This window comes from Heloderma suspectum, chromosome 1 (genome assembly GCF_057233095.1).
Source record: "Heloderma suspectum isolate Gila_16-S chromosome 1, 16-S_ref, whole genome shotgun sequence".
Classification (NCBI taxonomy): Eukaryota; Metazoa; Chordata; class Lepidosauria; order Squamata; family Helodermatidae; genus Heloderma; species Heloderma suspectum.
In genome coordinates, this window is record NC_139458.1 from 143,863,471 (window position 1) to 143,885,573 (window position 22,103).

General features: G+C 42.4%; 1 protein-coding gene across 11 annotated transcripts in view; it reads left to right on the forward strand.

The window, feature by feature from the left end:
* Positions 1 to 22,103, forward strand: part of USP37 (ubiquitin specific peptidase 37) — a 65,924-nt gene that overhangs the window by 13,270 nt on the left and 30,551 nt on the right. For 8 of the 11 annotated variants that reach the window (XM_084805756.1, XM_084805784.1, XM_084805764.1 and 5 more), the window contains 12 exons: positions 7,559 to 7,737; positions 8,053 to 8,124; positions 8,542 to 8,639; positions 9,314 to 9,398; positions 11,829 to 11,990; positions 13,313 to 13,444; positions 15,528 to 15,651; positions 16,058 to 16,263; positions 17,131 to 17,248; positions 18,660 to 18,739; positions 19,526 to 19,690; positions 20,324 to 20,389. In XM_084805756.1, the coding sequence (XP_084661882.1) occupies positions 7,559 to 7,737; positions 8,053 to 8,124; positions 8,542 to 8,639; positions 9,314 to 9,398; positions 11,829 to 11,990; positions 13,313 to 13,444; positions 15,528 to 15,651; positions 16,058 to 16,263; positions 17,131 to 17,248; positions 18,660 to 18,739; positions 19,526 to 19,690; positions 20,324 to 20,389 (1,487 nt within the window). Of the gene's footprint in view, positions 1 to 7,266; positions 7,449 to 7,558; positions 7,738 to 8,052; positions 8,125 to 8,541; positions 8,640 to 9,313; positions 9,399 to 11,828; positions 11,991 to 13,312; positions 13,445 to 15,527; positions 15,652 to 16,057; positions 16,264 to 17,130; positions 17,249 to 18,659; positions 18,740 to 19,525; positions 19,691 to 20,323; positions 20,390 to 22,103 lie in introns of those variants that run through there. The other 3 variants (XM_084805795.1, XM_084805804.1, XM_084805831.1) reach the window with 2 other exon arrangements.

Genomic DNA, 22,103 nt, shown 5'->3' on the forward strand with positions numbered 1-22,103 from the left:
GAAGTTCACATCCTCTCATTAAAAGATTCTTCGGCTGAGCATCTCTCAAGAGCCCTCCCACCTCGCTTCAAGCCAATTAGATCTATCCCACTAAGGATTCTGTCACAAAAGTTCTGTTTCTGGTTGCCAGCACATTCGCCAGCAGAAATTTGGGGTTATCAGCCCTCTCAATCAGAAAAGGGCTCATCACCTTCCATAGGGATACGGTCATTCTCTGTATGGACCCAACATTTATTCCTACGGTCAACACGCTGTTTCACAGGTCACAAGAGCTAGTACTACTCTCTTTCTGTCCTAACCCGTCTCATCCAAGGGAGAAGGCTTGCCACAAGCTGGACATCCACAGAGCTATCAAAATATATCCAAGAGTTACAGAATATTTGACTAGAGCAGCAGCTATATCAGCTGCTCTAAGCACCAGTGCATCCTGGGTAGAAATCTGCAAAGCAGCAACCTAGACAAACCCAAATTCTTTCATAAGCCATTAGAAAATAATACGCATGCCTCAGCAGATCCTCTTTTCAAAAGGAAGGTCTTCCAGCATGTAGTAGGAGCACAATAGACTCAGGCCTATACATTTCCCATCCTGTTTGGGTTTTAGCATTAGCATATCCCATTGTGGGAAGACTTCCTCACACCAACCTGGAGAATAGAACATTGGTACTTACCATGAAGGTTCCTTCTTGATTGGTGTGTGGAAGGCTCCTGACTACACCCTGTTACACCACTGAGTCTACTCGCATGAGTAATCTGACCATGTGCATCTGGCTGGTCAGACCTTCCTCTAAATTTTCCTCACTTTAGTTTCCATATATTTATTAACACACTATTTCTCCTCTGTGGTCCTTAACATCTCTTTGGATCATAAATAGATTTACCTTCCTCATTTTCTGAGCTTTAGCCATGGATGGAATAGGCAAGGAGGCGCCTCAGACCAATGGGGTATTCAAAACTCAGTCACACGGGTCTCTGGTTTTCCCCGGGCAATAGGGGGAGTTAACTATTTTGGGATGCCTTCCGCACACCTACCCAGAAGGAACCTTCTTCGTAAGTACCAATGTTCTGTTCCTTGCCTTACTAGAAACTGTCCATCTATAAAGGGATGCTGTTAGGCCTCTGAAGAACAATTATAATGATTTTGAATTAGATTAATCCCCAGTATGGTTTTTTTAGTAGTTTTAGCAGTTAAATATGATAAACAGAAATTCAAGCAAACCAGTGACATGGTTACAAGTTAATCAGAGCAGAGTAATAGTTACAAGTAAAATATAACTCAGTTGTTTAGAATTAGCTGACTAGGTAACTGTTTTATGTTGTTAGATGTGACTATTTAAGTTGTCACTTGGAGTAGGAGGGCATCCTGTGAAGGCTTACTCCACCCATTGGTCTCTAGACCAACTTTTAATTGAATTCCCTGTCCCTGCTGTTGGGGGGAGTCCAATTCTCATCCTGCCCTCATGATGAGAGCTGAGTTGTTATTTTTTCTGAAATGCCCCTATGGGGTCTTGAAGATCTAAACTGTATTGTGGCACAGAAGAGTCCTGGGCTGGGACCACAAGCCACTTGGATGCCGATGCCTGTGCAGAGCACTGCACAAGTAGGAGGACAAGACAAGAGATGAGTGTGGGTGAGACTTCATCACCAATCCCCATTGTGGGGCTCAAAAAAAGTGTTCTTGTTGAGCTGATCCCACAGTGGAGACACCAGCAAAGGTTCTGAGCCCCTGCAAGTGAGTGCATGATTCCCAATCCTCAATCTCAACCTGTGGGGGGAAATTGCATTCACAGTTCTTTAAATGGATAATAAGTGTAGTAGTTTAACACCTGGGCTCCAAGCCTCTCCCAGTCCCAAAGAGGAAAAGGGATGAGAAACTATCACTCTTCTTCATCTCCCATTTCCTGCTCTTCTAGCTGTGACTGTTGTGACAAAAAATGTAAGTGCAAGGTCAGGGTACACCACCTAAAGGTTCCCATCCAGATACTGCATGGAAGAAGCCAGTGCCCTACACTGTGCCCCAGGAACTGGAGAGATTACAGACGCCGCCAAAGGCAAACACCAACACATTCATCCCTCATTTGGGAGATGAGACAGATGTCTCCCAACCAGAGTCAACACCTTCATTAAACATAGGCAGGAAGAACTCTCTGAGGACTTTGCAGAATCTTGCAGGTGCATAAGGCTTTCTGCACCTGATAATTTCCTTCAGCTCCTGGCTAAAGTGTTGTTTCTGGTGGCAGTGACATCCACTCAGTGGATTTCATAGCTTGGAGCCCTTTCAATTCAGCTCAGCCTATGGCTCTTCCACAAGAACAGTGTGGTGCTTCAAATTAATCCATCATTTATGCCAGAGGTCCGTTCTGTCTTCCAGAAAACACAGGAACTTTCCTCCTGTCCAAAACGGTTGCACCCAAGGGAGAATGAGTAGCACATACTCCATGTGCATAGGAATCTGTACAATTACCTTATAGCAGCTGAGTTTTGATGTTCAGAGTGGTATTTCTGTCTCTGGTATTTCATTCAGCTATTTAGGGCAAGAAGGTTTCCAAGGCCATCTTGAATAGGTGGGTATGTCAGCCTCCCTTAAAAGCCTTGGCACCTTCCAATCCTGGAAGGTATCTTGGCCGACTCAATGTGAGGAGCAGCCACGTCAGTAGTCTTTGACATGAATGTTTCCCTGGAGGACATTTGCAAGGCTGCTATTTCCACAACTACAAAATGAATATCTTTGCCCGTGCTGCTTTCAGCAGGAGAGTACTACAAAATGTATTATAGTCTTGTCCAAGAGCAACTGTCCCACCTGGGTTGGAGGGGCATTGCTATTGTACATTCTTTCACAGGATGTTCTCTCACTCCAAAGGAGAACAGAACGTTGGACTTACTGTGAGTGTTCCTTTTTTCTTGGAGATGGGAAGACATCCTCTCCCTCTCCCCACCCCCTAATTTTGGAAAGGTTGCTGCTACTGAGAAAGTAGGGATTCACCTCCCATTAAGGTTGAAGTTCTGTTCTCTGCAGGATCAGGAGAGAGCATCTCCCTTTTTCTGAAGTTTCATATCACTTTAGAATGTCATATTGGACATGTTTGGGACAGAAGTTCTTCAGAGTTTGTGTTCTTCCTACTGGTTTTCTCTAACTTGTGAGGGGACTCCTCCCCTCAGTGCTGGAGAGGAATTTCAGTTAAGCTCTGCTTCCAATGACCAATGGGTGGGGTAACCATTCACAGGATGTCTTCCCATCTCCAAGGAGAAGGAACATTCATGATAAGTCCAGTGTTCTGTTTATTGGTTCTGACTCTGTTTGGTGGATTAGGTTACAGGTGCTATAAAGACTAAGTACTTGAACTTGAGCTCATTGGGACTAAATCTAAATACAGCATTTTGAATTTTAACTGGATTTGGACGGTAAGAAATTTTCCAGGGGCACTCCAGAAAACATAGTTTTGATCTTTGTTTTTTAGTTGAAAAAATAGGCATTTAATGACAAATTGACACACAGTGCAGATAAAGGGAGAGAGGGACAATGGTTTCCTGCCCTTTTCACATTTTAAAGTCTTGTTCTTCAAACACACATGGTAATTCTACTATTCTTTCTGCAGTACACCTACAGTGTGCACACTCATGAGAAGTGGGTCTTCTGATATGAAGTGGTTATATATAGGCAGGTACCTGGTGTTCTTTATGGAGTACATAAGTCCTCCAGCAGGCTCACAGCACAGTTGGGATCCTGTGCATGAACCAGTAGTTCCAGTGAGGCTTGTGATCATAGCAGCTTGAAATAGGTCTTCTGTATAGGTCCCATATGGGAACACTGGTTCATACAGATGCTTCCCTGTTTGGTGTGAGGAGGCATCCAAGAATGGGATCAAGTCTTCCTACTGTCCAGGAATGGCAGGGATTATGTGACAAAGATGTTTGCCTAGAATGTGTGATCAATGGTTCTTCCTCCTGCCTTTTGCTCAGGACAGAGATACCTCTCAGCTATCTCTATTGGGCTTTCAACAGTCTGAGTTTTTTCTCCTGCTTGAATCCTGCTTTCCTTGACCCGTCACCTTCTGGAACAAAATGTCCTCTTTTCTCCTTCTCTTTTATTGTTGCTTTTTCCTGTCTGCCCCTCTGGTCTCCTCCTGTCCTGCCCTTCTCCCTATGGTTCCAATGTGAAAGAAGCTGTTCTGCAAGCCTATAGAGAGCAAGACACAGGCACATTAGAATTATGAGGAGTTCCAAACACTCCTCAAAGAACTGTCTGCTGAACTCCATTGGAGCATCCCTTGAAACACCAACAGCTGAGACATCCCAAGGGGCTACTCTCGAGACCCATGGCTAGCTGCAGATTGCTACCTCCAGCTACCAGAGCAGTTTCACCACCCGCAAACAGGCCATCCTTCACCCCCCTGGGGGCAACTTTTCAGACAAAAAGACCAAAGTGGTATCCTTGGATCACGCAGTACCAGCTCAACAACCCATATAACACATGGGCCATGATCGGGGCCCTCCTGTTCTGTTTCCAGCTGTCAGGTCCTCCATGCTTCAGGTACATAAGCAGAACTTCTGGGGAGACGTTATTCTGGAGCAAGGGGAGGAGGTTAGCAGGGGAGCCAGCACAGTTTCATCAGCAGCTTTGCGCCAAAATCACGTGTTGCTTTTCCTTGTTTACAGTGCTGTGGCTGGCCACCACTTCCTCCATACTGTGGTCTACAGCTCACTCTAGCCAGATAAAGCTGAAAACAATTCCTACCACAAGTTTTTCAGTACAGCTTTCAGCTGCCTCCAGCAGTAGATAGTTCCCTCATCAGCCAGGTTAAACAAGCAGTTCTTGTCAAACTCACAGATGAGCTTCTCAGGAAGTAAGAGGTCAGGGCCAGTCTAGGAAAAGAGACAGACAGAAGTCTTTATTGGATTCCTCTCTTCCTCCTTCCCCTCCCCCTCCTCCCAGACCTAAGAGAAAATTAGCAGCACAGTGCTTCAAGCTAAGCCAGTTCCCCCCCCCCCCAGCAAATGATCCTGCAGGGGAATCTGACCCCAGAGCCACTGCATCAGGAAAAGCATGCAGCCATACTACCCTGCCACATACCCTCCAACAATATGACAGTGATTCTTCACTCATCCTTTGTGGAGGTCTTACAGGCTCTGAGAAGGAGCCAGGAAAATAGTCAGACCAGGGTTCAGTAGAGGACACGTCTAACACCAGATTTTTCAGTGACAAGGATTTTCTTCCCAGTTAGCTAAAGCTGTGACATCTTTAAGTCTGCAGCCAAATTCACTGGTCCCAGCTTGGTTGACTTCCAGAGGTGCCTCGATGTTTCCAGAACCAAGACTATTCTACAGAGAAGTGCCTTTCCCCACTGCTTTTGACAAGCTTATTCAGTCTGAATGGGCTACTCCCCTGCAAGGAAAGAGAGTCATCACTGTTGTCCAACGCTGTTATTCTCTGCCCCAGCAGACCATGGAAAATTTAAAGGTGCCACCTCTGTGGCAACCCTCCTCTCTGAGGCTGCCATGCCTAAAAATGGGGATGGTCCCCTAAGAGACCCAGGAGAGAGCAGTCTGATGCCATTGTTAAAAAAACCCATGAGGCGGCTGCCCTAGCCTTAAGGCTACTTCTTCATTCTTTGCCCATGCCTCTATCCTGTGGGTTAAGGACCTTAACAATAAACACTTGGATAACGTCACTGTCTACAGGGGACTGGTAAAATGTCCTTTGCTTTCCTGGCTGATACTACCTAGGAATGCCATGTCTTTCTCAGCCAGATAGATTGCCACCACCATCGCTCACAGGTCGCTATGGATGAAGCAGTGTAGCTTGAATGTCCCTTCAAGGGGTAGTCCGGCCACTGTTCCCTTGAAAGGAGCACACCTCTTTGGCGAAGAGGTCCTCAAAGACATTCTAATTGAAACCAAGGAAAAGAAAAAGGTCATGCCCACCTCTAATGAAAAGGAGGCCAAAAAGCCTTGTAATAGGTCCTACTCCTTCCATCCCTATAGAGGGACAGGCCAGAGCTACTTTTGTTCCAGAGGATATAGAAATCCAAAACCAAAGCCTTGGGGATGACGTGGTACTATCAGGCTCTAAGGCGGCCATATAACTAGCCTTAGGCTATTCAGAAGCAGTGATTGACACCTTAGATTCTTCCAGAAAATCATTTATCTTACATATCTATCAGATGCCTTGAAGGGCCTTGACCCAATGGTACAGATGTAAGCATCTTGACTAGTGACTAGCAGGAGTTAAAGAGCTATTATTGTTCCTTCAAACAAGTTTTCACTTGGGCTTCAAGCCCAACAGGCATCAGCACTTTTATTTGTTCTCTCCAAGCCAGGGTGCCCCCACTTGAATCTCACCTGCACATTAAGTGAATTCTGACCTGAGGCAGGGGGGTGGGCATCCTTACCAAGTCATTGCTTTCCATCCTGGAACCTGCATATTGTCTTAATGACACTAACCAAACTTCAGTTCAGGCCACTAAATTCTATACATCTCCTCTTTCTCTCCCTAAAAATTCTGTTTCTCATGGCCATCACATCAGCGAGAAAGATTTTGGAACTATAGGCTCTCCGTAAGAGAGGACCTATGCATTTTTCAACGGGACACAGACACCTTATGATCAGATCATTCCCAAGGTGTACTCGCTGTTTCATAGAGCTCAAGAACTGGTCCTTCCCTCCTTTTTCCCCAGACCCTCTCACCCATCAGAGAAGGCATGGCACAAGCTGGACATTTGCAGGGCCCTGAACATTTATCTCAAACACACAGCAGAATCCCTTTTCATATCCTTTCATCCCATGGCCGTGGGATGAAAAGTATCCAAACCCATCCTTGCCAATGCACCTAAGGCCTGTATTTTTACAGCTCGTGAGGTCCAGCACCTCCCCAAGCCATCCCATTCAACAGCTAACTCAACCAGAGCCACAGCCACCTTGGGGTCATTTAGCACCAAGCCCCTCTTGCAGAAATCTGCAGAGCTGCAACATTGTCCAGTTCTACTACATTAATTAGAGACTACAAGATTGTACCTATTCCTCTGCAGAAGCAGCCTTCAGCATTGAGGGTATTACAAAAAGTAGTCCCTCTCATCTAGACTCAGCCTATTTTTTTGTCCACCCTACTGTGATGGAGGCATCCAAACCATGCCCTAATGTCTTTCCTGAGTCAGAAGGAGCTACATGTGCATAGACAGTTTCAGTCTCCAATCCAGCTCTGCCTCACTCTCCCCACTCTCTTGGGGGGGGGGGGAGGTTCCATTTTTGGCCTTGCCTTATGCTTTTCAGTTGTGCTACCTCTGCTGGGTTCCTCGATTGGTCTTCTGTCTTAGGCTTAGTCATGGGCAGCACAAGAAGAGGAGCCAAGGTTTATGCATACTAGACAAAGATTGTTGTCATATGATCCCTGCCTTTCCTGGACTCAACCCATTTTTGGATGCCTCCGTCACACCAAACCAGAAGAAACCTTCATAGTAAGTCTACATGCAATCTTTGCTAGGTTGCCTATCTGGCTCTGACTCTCTAGAATGGGTTTATGATTTGAAGCATTGTATACTTCAATATTCCCTCTTTGGTTTTATAGACTCCTTCCAAAAGAGAGAACATAGAAAATAAAGATGAAATTCCACATCGTAAGGTGCTGCGTAGCCCAGGAAGAGCATCAGTTAAGAATTCGCCAGTAACTGGAATGTCTAGCAACAGGGTTAACATTTCGACTACTGCTGCTTCAACACCTCACAGAACAGGGTTCTTGGAAAACCGGTATGAAAACAAACGTTTAAGGCACTGCAATCTTCAATGTGCATGCATTAAAATATGAATGGCTTTGAAAATTATATTGCTTTTCCAGCTCATTATAATTTGTTTTTATGTGTGAATAAACTCTGGAAAATGTCCCCAAAGCTTTCCTGCTGAACTAGCTGGAAAGCAGTGAAGCATTTTTACCCTTTATAGTATGGGGTTTAAAAGTAAGGGTATTTGGAGACTGCCTGAAAATGTTGTCTTAAATATGAGGGGAGTGGCCTCTTCTGGTTTCCTTGTGGATTGAAGGAATGGTTTTTCTTCCTCATGAAACAGTGAAAGGAGAAAAAGGATGTCACCTACTTTGGAAATGAATGAAGATTATCCTAAAGAGAATGATTCATCAAGGTATTGTTTTGGTACTTCTTTAATTTTTCTAGTTTCTGTGTCTTTTGTTTCTTCTTCCTACTTCTAATATGAAGTTTGTGTTGAGAAAAATCCAATTTTCCTCCTAAATCAACATAACCTGGTGATCTTGTAAAGACCCAGTGTTGTAAGGATTCAGGACTATATAGAACGTTGCCTATGTGTGTAAAGTTTGTGTATGCCTCAGTATGCTAGTTGTTAAAGTTGAGCCTTAGTGTTGCTCTTTGTGGTGATAATCGAATGAGTGATTTTAATCTGATGGACTTGCATTAAAGCACAAAGGAAGCTTTTTAAACAGGTGTGTAGTTACATTTTTTAAAAACGTGATGTATAGTATGTCTGAAAGTTTTAGGGAATTTTACATATAACTTCAAATAAGTTATACATATTTTTCTGCAGCAATAACAAAGCTTTGACTGATCCGGCACGGAAATTCTTACATAGCAGCAGGGAAAAGCAGCTGAATTTAAAACAGATTGAGGAGAACAAGACATCAGGTAAACACAATTATTCTTTTTGACAATCCAGTCCAATGACTAACTCGTCAAACTAAAAGAATTATTTAATCGGTATTCTAAACATTTACTTTTTTAAATTCTCTGTATAATGCAGAGGTGGACAACTTGTGGCCCTCCAGATAATGTTGGACTGCAACTCCCATCATCCTCACCATTGGCTGTGCTGGGAAAGATGGGAGTTGCAATCCAACAACATCTGGAGGAGCACAGGTTGCCCACCCATGGTATAATGAAATGATCTTGGTTCTAGCCTGAGAAACATTAGAAGGGCAAAAATTAAAATATGAACCATCTATTCAGAGGAGGCCCAAAGAAAAAAAATTACCTTGGGAATTGTTTAAATGAGAGATTAGGAGGAGCAGCTACAAATCCAGCTGTGCATTGGTCTGTGAGTGTTTTTCTGCTTCGCAGCTGGTTTTCCTTCATGAGTCCAACTCAATGGGCAGCAAATATGGGCCTCCAGATCTCCTTGCTGTAGCCAAGGGACATTCCAGTTTTTTGGAGCTGGGCTGAAGCATTTGGTGGCAGAAATTAGCACATTCTGATTGTACAAGGCTATTGTGTCTCCTCTGAAATGTTGAATATTAGCCAGTGTCATACTGTTGACCTACTAAGACAGTTTTTACAAAAGTTTATTTCTGTTCCCTTGCAAGGTGTTTTGCCTTTGCAGTCTTCTTCGTTTTATGGTAGCAGATCCTCTTCAAAGGATTATTCAGCTGGCAATTCTAATCTGGACAGGTAGGTACAGAATACATTAAAAAAGCTTTTCCCCCCCCACTTGTTTGGTCATTGGAGCACTATGTGCATCAAATTGTGCGCATGTGTTTATCCATGAAAGCGTGTTATGTTACTGTTTATCAAAATAGTGCTTATCAAACTAGCCATCACTTCTAATCTTTTTGTGCCTAGGAGTGAGCAAATGGTAGTTTTATCAGGTACCATGCTGATTTGAGTACTCTGAGGTGACTTAAGGAAGCCATGTCATGTACTATATAAAAGGGTAAATTCACACATGCAAACGTGCCAGGTACCAGTTATCCATTGATTACAGTTTCTAGCTGCCCTTGTTAACCAAGCCAAAAGTGTTGATCTTCAGTTTGCTGCCCCTGGGAAGCGATTGCTCCACTTTTTCCTGCAGGGAACATTGACATGGAGCATCCCAGCTTTGACTGCTGTTGTAGGGAGGGTGCCTGTCCACAGCAGTAGCCAAAGGCTCCCCTCCACACACACTCCTGCTTTGAAGCAAGAAAGGATGTGGGGGTCCACTTTGGCCTCGCATACCATAGGTGCTCCATGCATCTTGGCCACACAGTTGCCAATCAACCCCTAGCTTTCCTTCCAAGCTTGAAGCTGGGGAGGAGCAGGCAGGAATCATCAGGCAACTACCAGATGATCCCCACCCACTTCTGCAGCTTCAAACTTGGGAAGAAGATTTGTCATTCATCATGTTTGTCCAAGGAAAGTGGCTGGCTTGCTATGGCAAGCTAAATTGTCAGAGCCTGCCAATCAATCTGGCCTGGGAAATGTTCCTTCCTCACCAACAGTGTAATAATTAAGACTCTTGAGTGAAATTAGAGTGACATAAATCTTCCTGGCTGTGTAGTACAAGACGATTTTACTTAACGTTCATATGTTTTATGTATGTACTGCCCAATAGCCAAAGCTCTCTGGGCAGGTCACAAAAATTAAAACCACAAAGTGCAGCATAAAACAATATATGAAAGCTTAAAACAACAAAACAACAATACAACCAGAATAAAACCTAGCAGCAATGCAAAGATTTAAAATACAGATTTAAAACACTAGAGCTAAAAGACTAGGAAGCTAAAATGCTGGGAGAATAAAAAGGTCTTCACCTGGCACCAGAAGGAGTACAACGTAGGCACCAAGCAAACCTCTCCAGGGAGCTTGCTTGCTTGCTTGCTGATTGATTGATTGATTTAATTTCTATACCGCCCAATAGCCAAAGCTCTCTGGGCAGTTCACAAAAATTATTCCACAGCCAGGGTGCCACAGCAGTAAAAGCCCTGTTCCTGGTAGCCACCCACCTCACTTTTTTTGGCAGGGGCTCACGGAGAAGGACCCCTGAAGATGATCTTAGGGTCTGGGTAGGCACATATGGGAGGCGGTGATCCTTTAGGTAACCTGGCCTCAAGCTGTTTAGGGCTTTGAATGTTAATACCAACACTTCGAATTGGTAAGTATGGATATTTATCATTTATGGATATATCCAGTGCTTCGTACAAAAGGAAGTAATCCGCCACCGCTATGCAAAGATAAAGAAAACCTTAACAGCTTTTTGGGGGTAAAATGCTAATGAATTCACATTAGATAAATGTACACAAAACAAAACTGGGAATGGCTGTTGGTGGTGATTCATGTTGCTGTAGCTAGGAAAATGTTATAGCTATTTTAGCTATAGTGGCTACTATTTTTTGCTAAGATTGGCCTCGGCTGAATTACCTAGTATCTTCCATAACGAAGCATGACTCTGCAGTCTTGTGCTTCCTGAGTATCCAAAATACTAGTCGAATTTTATTTGTGCTCATTCTCCTTATGGCATGAGACTGTTCAGCACTGTGAACAATGTTGGAAGTGTGGACATTATAAATGCATGGCATTTATTGCACAATACTTTATTCCAAAATTGTCACCTTCAAATGTGAAATAAGAGAACTTGTCATAGTGGCTTGAAAACTATGCAGATGAAAATAATGAAATTGGATTTCTGTTACCTTGCAGTTACCTCCCATTGTTAACATTTCTGTAACTGAAAGCTAGAAATGTTTGAGTTGAGTTGTTTTTTTATTGAAAGCTGTGACTACTGATCTAAGGCAGGGCGGGGGAACCTGTGGCCCTCCAGATATTACATTCCAATTCCCATCAGCCTCCATTAGCCTGGCCAAGATCACATGTGGCCCTTTCTTGCTCTGTGGGAGTGAAGAACTCTGTGTGTAAGAGAGAGAGAGAGAGAGAGAGCGAGTCAGTGCAGGAGGGGGAGGTTGGGCACCCTATAGTACCTTCCTTTGATGCATCCCCATTTCATTTGGAACAAATAGGTATCATCTTTGTTCATGTAATATAAGTGTGACTGTTTCTGTGTCATTGGTGGCAGTGGCTGACTTCATTATACTTGAAAAATACATTGTTCACCATTTCACCTTGTAGGTCTAATGTGATGAACCAGAATCCTTCTGCAAAAAGAAGCTTGGGGTTTCTTTCTCAGCCAGCCCCTCTCTCTGTTAAAAAAATGAGATCTAATCAGGATTACATGGGATGGAACAAGCCACGAGTCCCCCTTTCCACTCACCCACAACAGCAATTGCAAGGGTAGGTTTTATATTTTCAGTATCTCTGTGTGTGCATGCACATGCACACATGTGCTCAGTTATGAATCTGTTATATAAAAACAAGCCCAACTCAGCATTTTCTGCAACCAATTATTCTTCCAGCACACGATCTCTATTACTTCATTTTCACAACTTGTTTTCGCCCTTCATGTTTGTTCTATACATTTAACTTATAATCCAGTCCCCCTGAGCAAGGGCTGTCACTTATATGTTCTATACAGCATGCTGCTCATTCAAAAATCAGTATTTAATAGCATAGCAGTTTGTTATGGTGATCAGCAGGGAAGAACCGTTAACTTAGGTTCTAAGATCTTGTTAAGATTTCAAATGTCTTTTCCTCTTATTGAGTCTTTTCCCTTTCATCTCTTGGTCTGAAAATTAAACATTTTCAGCAAGGATCCCTCATATTCAGAATTATCAGGCAGGGTTCTGGAAAAATGCTATGTTAGCAAGGACCCCCAGTGTGTGGTAAATCCATTAGCTTGCATCTTTTTTCCTCCTTCCTTGCATGGTTTCAAAATATCAGTTAAAAAACATTTTGCAGTATTTGAAGAAAATTACTCACTTTTTAAAAGGTTGATTTGTCATGATCCTCTTCTGTTTAGTTTGAACAGCAGCCAACATTTTCTTCAGATAGCTTCTATGGTCATGCTATTAAAGTTTCCAGATACAACTCTACTACTTAACAAGCTGAGCAGAGCAATCCAAAAAGGGCTGTTTTCTCTCTCTTTCTCCCTCCCATTAGTCCCGTAGCTAACACACTCTCCCAGCCGCCGGAAACAGAGGGGCTTTGGACCAGGCTGCTCCAAAACCTCCCCCCAAACCATCCCAACACCCCACCAGAACACCCTTTTTTTGCCCTACCCATCAACAGGGCATTCATGGCAGTGGTGCAACAGAGGTGGATTTTTCCACAGCCACTGGGAGGAGGCTTTCGAGAACAGGCTTCCCTCTTTGCCTGTGGAGATGAAGATCTGCAGAAGTCCACCTAGGGACCACAAGAGTGCATCCAAAATGTTTTCAGTTTGGTGGACTTCTGACTGTAAGCCAACGTTATAGATAACTTATTTTTTTTTTTTTTTACCAAAAGAAGGTCTGTTTCAAATCTTTTTTTACTTCTTGTCCATAATGTTGTTGTTCAGGTAAGCCCACAGAAAACTTTCCAAGCAGGCAGACTTGTACTCCTAATCATTAGGGAACAGAGTACGTACATGTATGCATGCACAGAGTGTAGTTAGCATAAAAAATCACAGCTTTATTGCAAATGTTCCAATTTGGCTAATGTTGTCTTGTTCTTCACAGATTTACAAACTTAGGAAATACCTGTTACATGAATGCAATTTTACAGTCTCTATTTTCAATTCAGTCATTGGCTAATGATCTTTTGAAGCAAAATATTCCATGGAAAAAAGTTCCATTCAATGCACTTATCAGGTGAGCACCAACTTTGTAGGTAAAGTAAACTTTTCTCCTGGCTACTGCTTTAAAAGAAGCATCCAGATTGGGTATGCTATTTATAATTGCTAGCTGAAATGTATGTTTCTTCCTATAAGATGACTTGGTAATTATAAGCATAAATGAACATGTCACATGTTAAAATCCTACAGACCTGAACAAAATCCCCCCCATAAATCAGGTATATAACAGTTGTTGCATATTGAATACTGACTTAAGACAAGATGATCTGGTAAAAGTGCAACACTTGTGAAATTTCCTGTATAGGAAAAACTCCAGTTTCAAGCTCTTGATTTCAAAGCTTTGAAAACTATGAAACATGGGAAGAGAAAATCAGCTAATTGACATCCATTTGCCTTGTTTTATCATTATCATGAAATGCTGACATCTTTTAGGCAAGTTCTTTGTTTTCACTTGATTGAAGGTTGGAAAGCTGGGAAGAGGGTGTTTGGGGCATTATGACCAATATTTGTTGGAAACAGAGTCTGTTTATTTATTTATTACATTTATATCCTGCCTTTTTTCCTCCTTAAGGAACCCAAGACGGTGTACATAATCTTCCTCCTCCTCCTTTTTATCCTCACAACAACCCTGTGAGGTGGGTTGAGCTGAGAGTCTGTGACTGGCCCAAAGTCACCCAGTGAGCTTCCATGGCTGAGTGGGGACTAGAACCCAGATCTCCCAACTCCCAGTCCAACCCTCTTGCCACTACACCACACTGGCTCTCTCTAGGGAAGGGTAGTTAGCTATGAAGAATGTGCGTCTCAACTGCCCGCTAAAAGCACTACAACCTTTTCCTGGCTTTTGAGCGTTTTGCTGATGGACTACTTGAGCTAAATCCAATATTACTGAGCAAAGTTCTGCTTGCACAACAGAAGTTTCCCTTCCCCTCCTCCCTCGCCCTGCAGCCCCATGCATACCCCCAAATCTGCTCTGGAGAGTTCCTCAACCCTCTGAAGCAGATTTTGGAGACTGCAGCATGGAGGGAAGACTTGATCCATCAACAGTGTCTGTTCTGCTGGCGGAAGGATGCCATTGGATAATACTTGTTTTCAAGCTTTTGTCAGGTTCTAGAGTTATTAGAAACTTGCTTAATGGCAGCTGAATCTTAAATCAGCCATATCACGGGCATGAGTGCACTTTTTGCCTCTTAGTTACCAATGCCATGTTGATTTCTGTGACTGTATTGTATACCATATATAAACTTCTAAAATATTTTGTGTAACTCACATACACTCTCCTTATATTCATACATTTTCTAGTATTGCTGCTTTTATTGCTACTACATTTCCTCATTTATTGAGACTCTGAAATTTTCTCTTTCTTTGCAGTGGTAGTATTTATTTATTTCTTACATTTCTATACCGCCCAATAGCGGAAGCTATATTCATTTAAAGTGAGTAAATGTATATGTGACATTGCAAAGGGCTTTGCAAGCACTATAAGTGGGTGTTTAGAAAAAACAGCTAGCCATAAGAGTTTTGGTTATATGGAGAGGAGTATACCAGAGTTTGGCCCATTCGAATGCAACAAGCATATGCACTGTTTGGAAGTGAGAGAGTGTGCTGGCTCCCAACCTCTTGCCTGGTTCTTGTACACTAAACAGCCCAGAGATGCCCTGTCCCTGGGTTGTTTTTTATTATGTCCAACCCCAGAACTCTAGTTTGAGGGAGAAACGATCCAGAGATAAAACACAAGAAATGGGCGAGCAGTCCCAAGCAACCCATGGTTAACAGTGGGTTGTTTAATCATGCAAACTGGGTAAACAGTAGTACATTTCTACAAAATAAGTGACTTGATCCAGTCCTTTTATTTATACTGCTCTTGTTAATAAGCATAATACATATTAAGTGAGTTGAATTTTAAATACATATAAAATAGTGGGTGTGAGTATGAACCACTTGCTTCTGAGCTTATTTTGCTATTGAAACCATGCCAGATTAATGGAAGAAAACTTTGTTGAGGGATGGCCAATGGGACAGGACTTCTCAGATATTGTTAGCATTAAACAATGCTAATTTGCCTTTTTGATATTTAAATGTCACTCCATTAAATTTTCTAGACGCTTTACACATCTGCTTGCTAAAAAAGATGTTTGTAGTCCTGAAGTAAAGAAAGACCTACTCAAAAAGGTGAAAAATGCCATTTCGGCTACTGCAGAGAGATTTTCTGGTTATATGCAAAATGTAAGTATAATTTTCAGGCAACTGCCCTTGCTACCAGGAGTTTAAGCATTTTAATGAGTGCTGTAAGAAACTATAGTACTATCTTTGCAAAAACAGTTGCATAAAAGAGCTTACAGTCCAGGGCTGTTTAGAAAACACGTAGTTGATGATCAGTAGTACAAAGACCTCATAGTAAGAATGAGAATTCAGGTTTTATTGAAACTGTTTTAAATGCTCTTTAAAACTTCATCAGTTGTGATATTTGTAATTCAAATGGTGCTGTTAGCCTGGGTTCTGGTAGGAATTTAGTGTGTGGGAGCCAGCTTTAATTTACTGACTCCACAGTATAGGCTTAGTTTATATAAGGTTCATTTATATAAGTTTGTGAATGGGACATTGACGTTGCTATATATACCTATGATTTTAGGATGCCCATGAATTCTTGAGTCAGTGCTTGGATCAGTTGAAGGAGGACATGGAGAAACTGAACAAAACCTGGAAGAGCGAGCCAATTTCTGGTGAAGACAATTCACTAGGACGCATATCTGATGACTTAACGGCCACCAGAGTTTATACATGTCCAGTTATTACAAATTTAGAGTTTGAAGTTCAGCATTCTATCATATGTAAAATGTAAGTATTTAAACAGCTCTTACTCTGTCTCAGCATTCTCCATTTTATCCCCTCCCTCCTTTCCCTTATCTCTGCTCCTCTTCATTGACTTTGGCAGTAATAGCACTCAAGGCTTTCATTCTCCCAGCAGTTCACACAGTGAGGGAGTTTGATGCAGATGGACACCATAAAGTGAGCAGCGTGCTACCACAGCTAGGAAAAGTGCTGCCAACTTCTCTGTATGTCCACCAATGCAGATGGAGTGACATACGCTTTATCCCATACCTGCCCCTACTTTTGATCAGGTTTTGCAGGCCAAATGTGAGAAATGACAAACAGCGGGTATTTTTGAATTCCTCCAAGGGGCTGGAGATAGTCAAGGAAGAATCTGCAGTTAGCCCACGTGCCTTATCTTGCACCTGATTTTAAGAACATTTGAACTCCGGGTGTAATCCCAGTTGTGTTGTTCCCCTCAGAATGGCTTTTGATGTAGCAGATGCCTCAGCTAAAGACAAAGGAGGGCAATCGTTGCCAATTTGTCCTTCCTACTACAGCCTCCTACATCCCTGCACAGCATGGAAGGCAATGTGTGGGTTGAAGGGGGAACTGATGAGTATCACCTGCCCTCCTCTTCTCTTAGTGGAAGTGTCCACCAGATCAAAAGTTCTGCAAGCGGAAGGTACCATTGCTGGACACAGAATCCAATGTCTCCACTAGGAACGCCACCAGAACTGTTGGTTCCTCTGATACCTTACTTGGCCTTGCTAAATTAACATGTACAATTCTGATTCATGGTTGTTACTACTAAAAAAAGGCAAATCATACAAGTTTTAAAGGCTAATTCCTTAAGCTGAATAAAATATACAAGAACTTCTCTTTTCAATGTAGGTGTGGTGAAACAGTCACCAAACGGGAACAGTTTAATGACCTTTCCATTGACTTGCCACGAAGAAGAAAACTTCTTCCATCTCGATCAATCCAGGATTCCTTGGATCTCTTTTTCAGGGTATGTCATACTTTTAGTGTGTTTCTTATTAACAACTTTTTCTTTTTTTTTAACAGCGAAAAGTTTCTGAACTCTGCACTTGTTATAAACTCTTTTTTTCCCTTGAAGTCATATGTTCGAACGCTAATAAGAAACTTATTTAAAAGCTATCTAGTTACAGAGAAATTGGATCAGGTCTTAGACTTATGTAGGAATCATTGTTTAATCAGATGCTGTGCTGACACTAGTTGGACAGACCTCAAAAATCTGCCCTAGGTGGAATTCCTGATTCTGCAGCAATGCTCTATTCCATATGCATGGATATTTGGCAGGGTGAGGGGATGGATCAGAATGGGTGTTTGAATCTACCCTTAGCCACTGAAGGACCTAGGATAGGAGAGGTTGTTCTTCACCAGGAATGCTAGAACAGCTGCTCCAGGCCTTGTATAGAGTTACGTTTGGGGGTGGGCAAGCACCCCTTCCCCCCCAAATTGTGGCATAATTAGAAGAGTTGCCTTTCTTTCTTTGGGGAGTAGCATGAAGAATACATGCCAAGGAGAAAGAGCTGCATTCTTATATGCCACCGATCTTTGTCCTCACACATGTCAAGGTTGTCTTGCTATGGCTAAGCTGATTTGAACCCCAGGCTTTGCGTTTGGAAGTGCTCATTTTTTTATTTTATTTTTTATCACACTGGTTTTGCAGGTTCAGGGCAATTAATGTACCATCAAGTCCCCTGCATCCAGTATCAAAATTCTAACGGATAACATCTAACATCAATAGTATCTAGTCACAATATACAACTTAAGCTGCAATGCTATGCAAACTTACCTGGGAGTAAGCCCCATTTCAAACAGTGGAACCTCCGAGTGAGCATGCATAGGATTGCAATGTACATTGAATCATTGCTGGAACAAAACATTTCTTACCGTAGTTCCATGTTGTCATGTTTAGGCATATATCTCACCTGATAGCAGTTCCCATAAAACTGAGGCCATCAGAATAGCCACTGCACTATAGTGGATGTGAAGAATATGACTTCTTTATTAACTGCATTTTCATTTGCTGTTGTATCTTCCACTTGTATGCTGCTTTTTATTACTTTGAAACGTATTGGGTTGTATCTAATGGTGTCCTGGACCCCACTGGCAGAATGGACCCCACTGGTGGAATGGATTCTCATCCTTTATGCACCCCCACAATATGCTCTGGAGGACTGGGGACTCTCTAGAGCAGATTTTGGGGGCATGTGAGGAGGGGGGGAAGGGAAGTCCTATTGCGCAAGCAGAAGTCTGCTCACATGACATTGGATGTAGCCCATTCTGCAATATGAAATGTGTTCTCTACTGACAGAGAAAGCTACCAGCTTTTAAAAGATGTTTTGGTAGATGACAAACATTATACTATATAGTGTTTATATTGTGTCTCTTAGGCAGAGGAGATAGAATATTCTTGTGAAAAATGCAATGGAAAATCTGCTCTCGTTACACACAAATTCAGTCGGTTTCCCAGGTAGGTGTGGGATTTTATGAAAATACTATTAACTTCAGAATGTATAGGAGATGACTGAGAAGAATTGCAGCGAAAACAAAAAGTTTATATTGGCCTTGAAATGACTGTCTTATCTGTCTTTAAATATAAAACAACATACTGTCATTCCTGTAGAGTGCAAGCACTCAGCAAATGGTCGCAGGAATGCTCATATTTTTCCTGTTTGTCTGAAAAGACTTCAGCAAAATTCTCATTCTAGAGAAAAACACAACAAAAAAATAAAAACATGATATACGTCAATGCTACAGGGAAAACTATGGGTTGAATCTAGAATTTGCCTTCTGCAGATGGGAGGGCTTCTTCAGTTCATGGGAGGCTTCTAATCCAGCAGAAGAATCCCACTAGCAGGATGGAGGAGGAGGCAGTGATCTTTGCTCATTCTCCTCTCCCCCTGGAGGTTTGGGGGATCCTCCGGAACAGTTGGGGAGGTGGCGCTGGGGACTGAGGGGGGATCAGTGAAGATAGACCTCTCCCCCTGCCTCTACCTGTGGGAGCGATCTGTGTGGAACCCTGCTCAGGGAATGTTCCTGTTGACATAAAAGAAGCTAGATCCAACCCTATATATATTCACTTAAGAGTGCATAGCCCTTCTAACCCATATAGTTTATTAGATACTGATAACAGGTAGGGGAAGAGTACAGGGGCTGTTGTGTGTTTTGGGAGTAGTATTTCTTAACTGGGGATAAAGAGCACCTCTTTGTATCTATGTAGAAATGAATTTAACAAATTTCCAATTTTATCTTGAAGGGTCTTGATTCTTCATCTGAAAAGGTACAGCTTCAATGTGGCACTCTCCCTCAATCACAAAGTTGGACAGCAAGTGGTTATACCAAGATTTTTAACCCTGCAGTCTCACTGTACAGAAAGCACAAGGCCTCCACTTAATCTCGGGTGGAGCGCACAATCAGCAATGTAAGTTATTCACTTTATTACAGTAATAATATTCATAGAGAAAATAAATTAATGTACTATTTAAATGTAGGATTGCAAAGTTACCGGAAATGAATACCTTTTAATAAGGTTATCCTGTCAAATGCCTGAAAACTAAACTAGATCACCCCTACCTACATAGCTATGAATATCTTCAAAATACTCAATGATGGATGATTTTCTTTAGGAAAAGGTCATAGTAATTTTCCTTTCATACTGTATTTAGCAAACGTAATCTTATAGCATTGACTAACTTGTCCTATTCTGCAGGTCATGTTCATTGGCCTGTAGATTCTAGGGTTTATCATGGAACTTGAGAATAGCCAATTGAGGGTGGTGGGGTTTTCCCCAAGGATGAACATAACTATGAAGTACAGACTTGGAAAAACGAGTTAGATGGAAGAAGCTCCAGCACTTTTCTACTGAGTGCTATAGCAAAATGTGTAATGGTTTAAAATGTTTTACATGTTGTAACACCATTGTTAGTCTAATTCAAAGACTTCTTGTCATAGTTTCTTTGGCTATAGACTAATGTTTTGGGTCATCATCAAAATGGTCATATGTGGTAGGCCTTTGAGCATCTAGCAATAAACACCTGTTGTTGTTTTTTATTAGCTCGCGGCCATTGAAAGTATCCCAAATGGTGAATTCCTGTTCTGTAAGCGCTTCCACGCCATGTCGGTGAGTAAGGATTTTGCATGGTTTTGAGAGAACTGAAAGCCTACAGAGAATAAGCCTCCAAAATTGGTCTGGTTCTATCTTCTGTTATTCTCCTCTTATTTTTATCCTTGTACTAAGTTCTTGTACATCCTAACTTTTATGCTGACATTAATCCAGTGTGGGGATTAATGAGCAGATTGAAGCATTTTAGCCTGTTCTTTACCGTTCTTGGTTTAGTAATCATATTTTTTCCTTGGTCAAATCAGAGGCAAACAAGTCATATTTTAGTTCTGTAACTTTTTTATTAGTGCAGGTGTTTCAAGCTAAGAGCTGGTTCAAATGAAATGGTCCAAGTGTGACAAACTAGTAATGAGCTGTGTGCCCCCCTCTTTGCCCCTCCTGTTGAATGTCCAGCTTCAGTGAAGCACTCTTAGGGTGCAATCCTATGCATGTTTAGACAGAAAAAAAGTCCTACAATTCCCAACATGCCTCAGTCAGCATGGCTGGCTGGAGGCATGCTGGAAGTTGTAGGACTTTTTCTTTCTAAACATGCATAGGATTGCACCCTTAATGTGCAATCCACAGTTTCCTATGATACCTGAACCATCAAACTGTGGTTTAGGGGCTCTTTTCAAACCAGGAAAAGATCTAAAAAGATAATAAAGGTGCCTGGAAAGCATAATTCAGGAGGGAGTACTACAGTTGAGTCACCATCAAAGAAAAGCCCCCTTTTCTGGTAGCCCTCTGCTGAATCTCAGACAGTAGGAATGCATGGGAAAGGGCTTTACAGGTATGTGGGTTCATGCAGGAGAAGGCAGTCCTGCAGATACCTAGGTCCTAGACCATTCAGGGCTTTGAAGGCCAAAACCAACTCCTTGAATTGGACAAGGAAGAATATGGGCAGTCAGTGAAACTCTTAATGCTTATATGTTCAGGGTGACTAGACCCAGTTAACAATCTGGCTACTACTAGTTCTTCTTTGTGGTCTCTGTGCATCACACATATGGGCTCTGCGCCTGCATGGAGCCTCATTCAGGAAACTTCCGTAGCTGAGGAAAACATTTTTGGTGGAAACCCTCCCCCACTGTCCACTGCACATGTCCCATCAGGTTCCTGCCCATCTCCTCAGTTCCTTGAGACCGCTTTCTGAAAGGACACTTCGTCGGGGACTTCCTCTTAGTAAAAATTCTGTTTACGGCTGGGGCAGTTCACATAGTTTAGATAGTTTCTTTCCCGTTTTTCTTCTCTCCTTAAAAGAAAAAGTAGTTAGTGTTGTAGATCTTTCCTTTTTTTTGCGATCTTGGATCGGTGAGAGTCGCGTATGGCCGTTGCAGATGTATTCAGTGTGGCAGCAAACTACCCCCCATTGATGGACATTCTTCATGTTTGCTTTGTCTGGGGGAAGCTCATGTGGTAGAAACCTGCTGCTATTGTATGAATTTCATACAGGAAACTAAGCGTCATGGCTCAGACCGATTGAAGGCTTTGTTGTGGAAAAGGCACTACAAACTGTGGACACTAATTCAAGACAAATCGCGGCCCTCGGCTGTGTTGGGGAATCCACAAACATCTTCATCTCAACTCTCTTAATTCCCCAGCTCTATACATGGGCCAGTTGGACCCGCCTATCCCTGGCCGCTCTCTTACTGTTTGTACAGCGAAGAAGGTTGCAAAAAAGGCTAGGACACCTAAGGCCTCTACTGAAGTGCAAAAGAGTAAGAATTGTAACATGCGT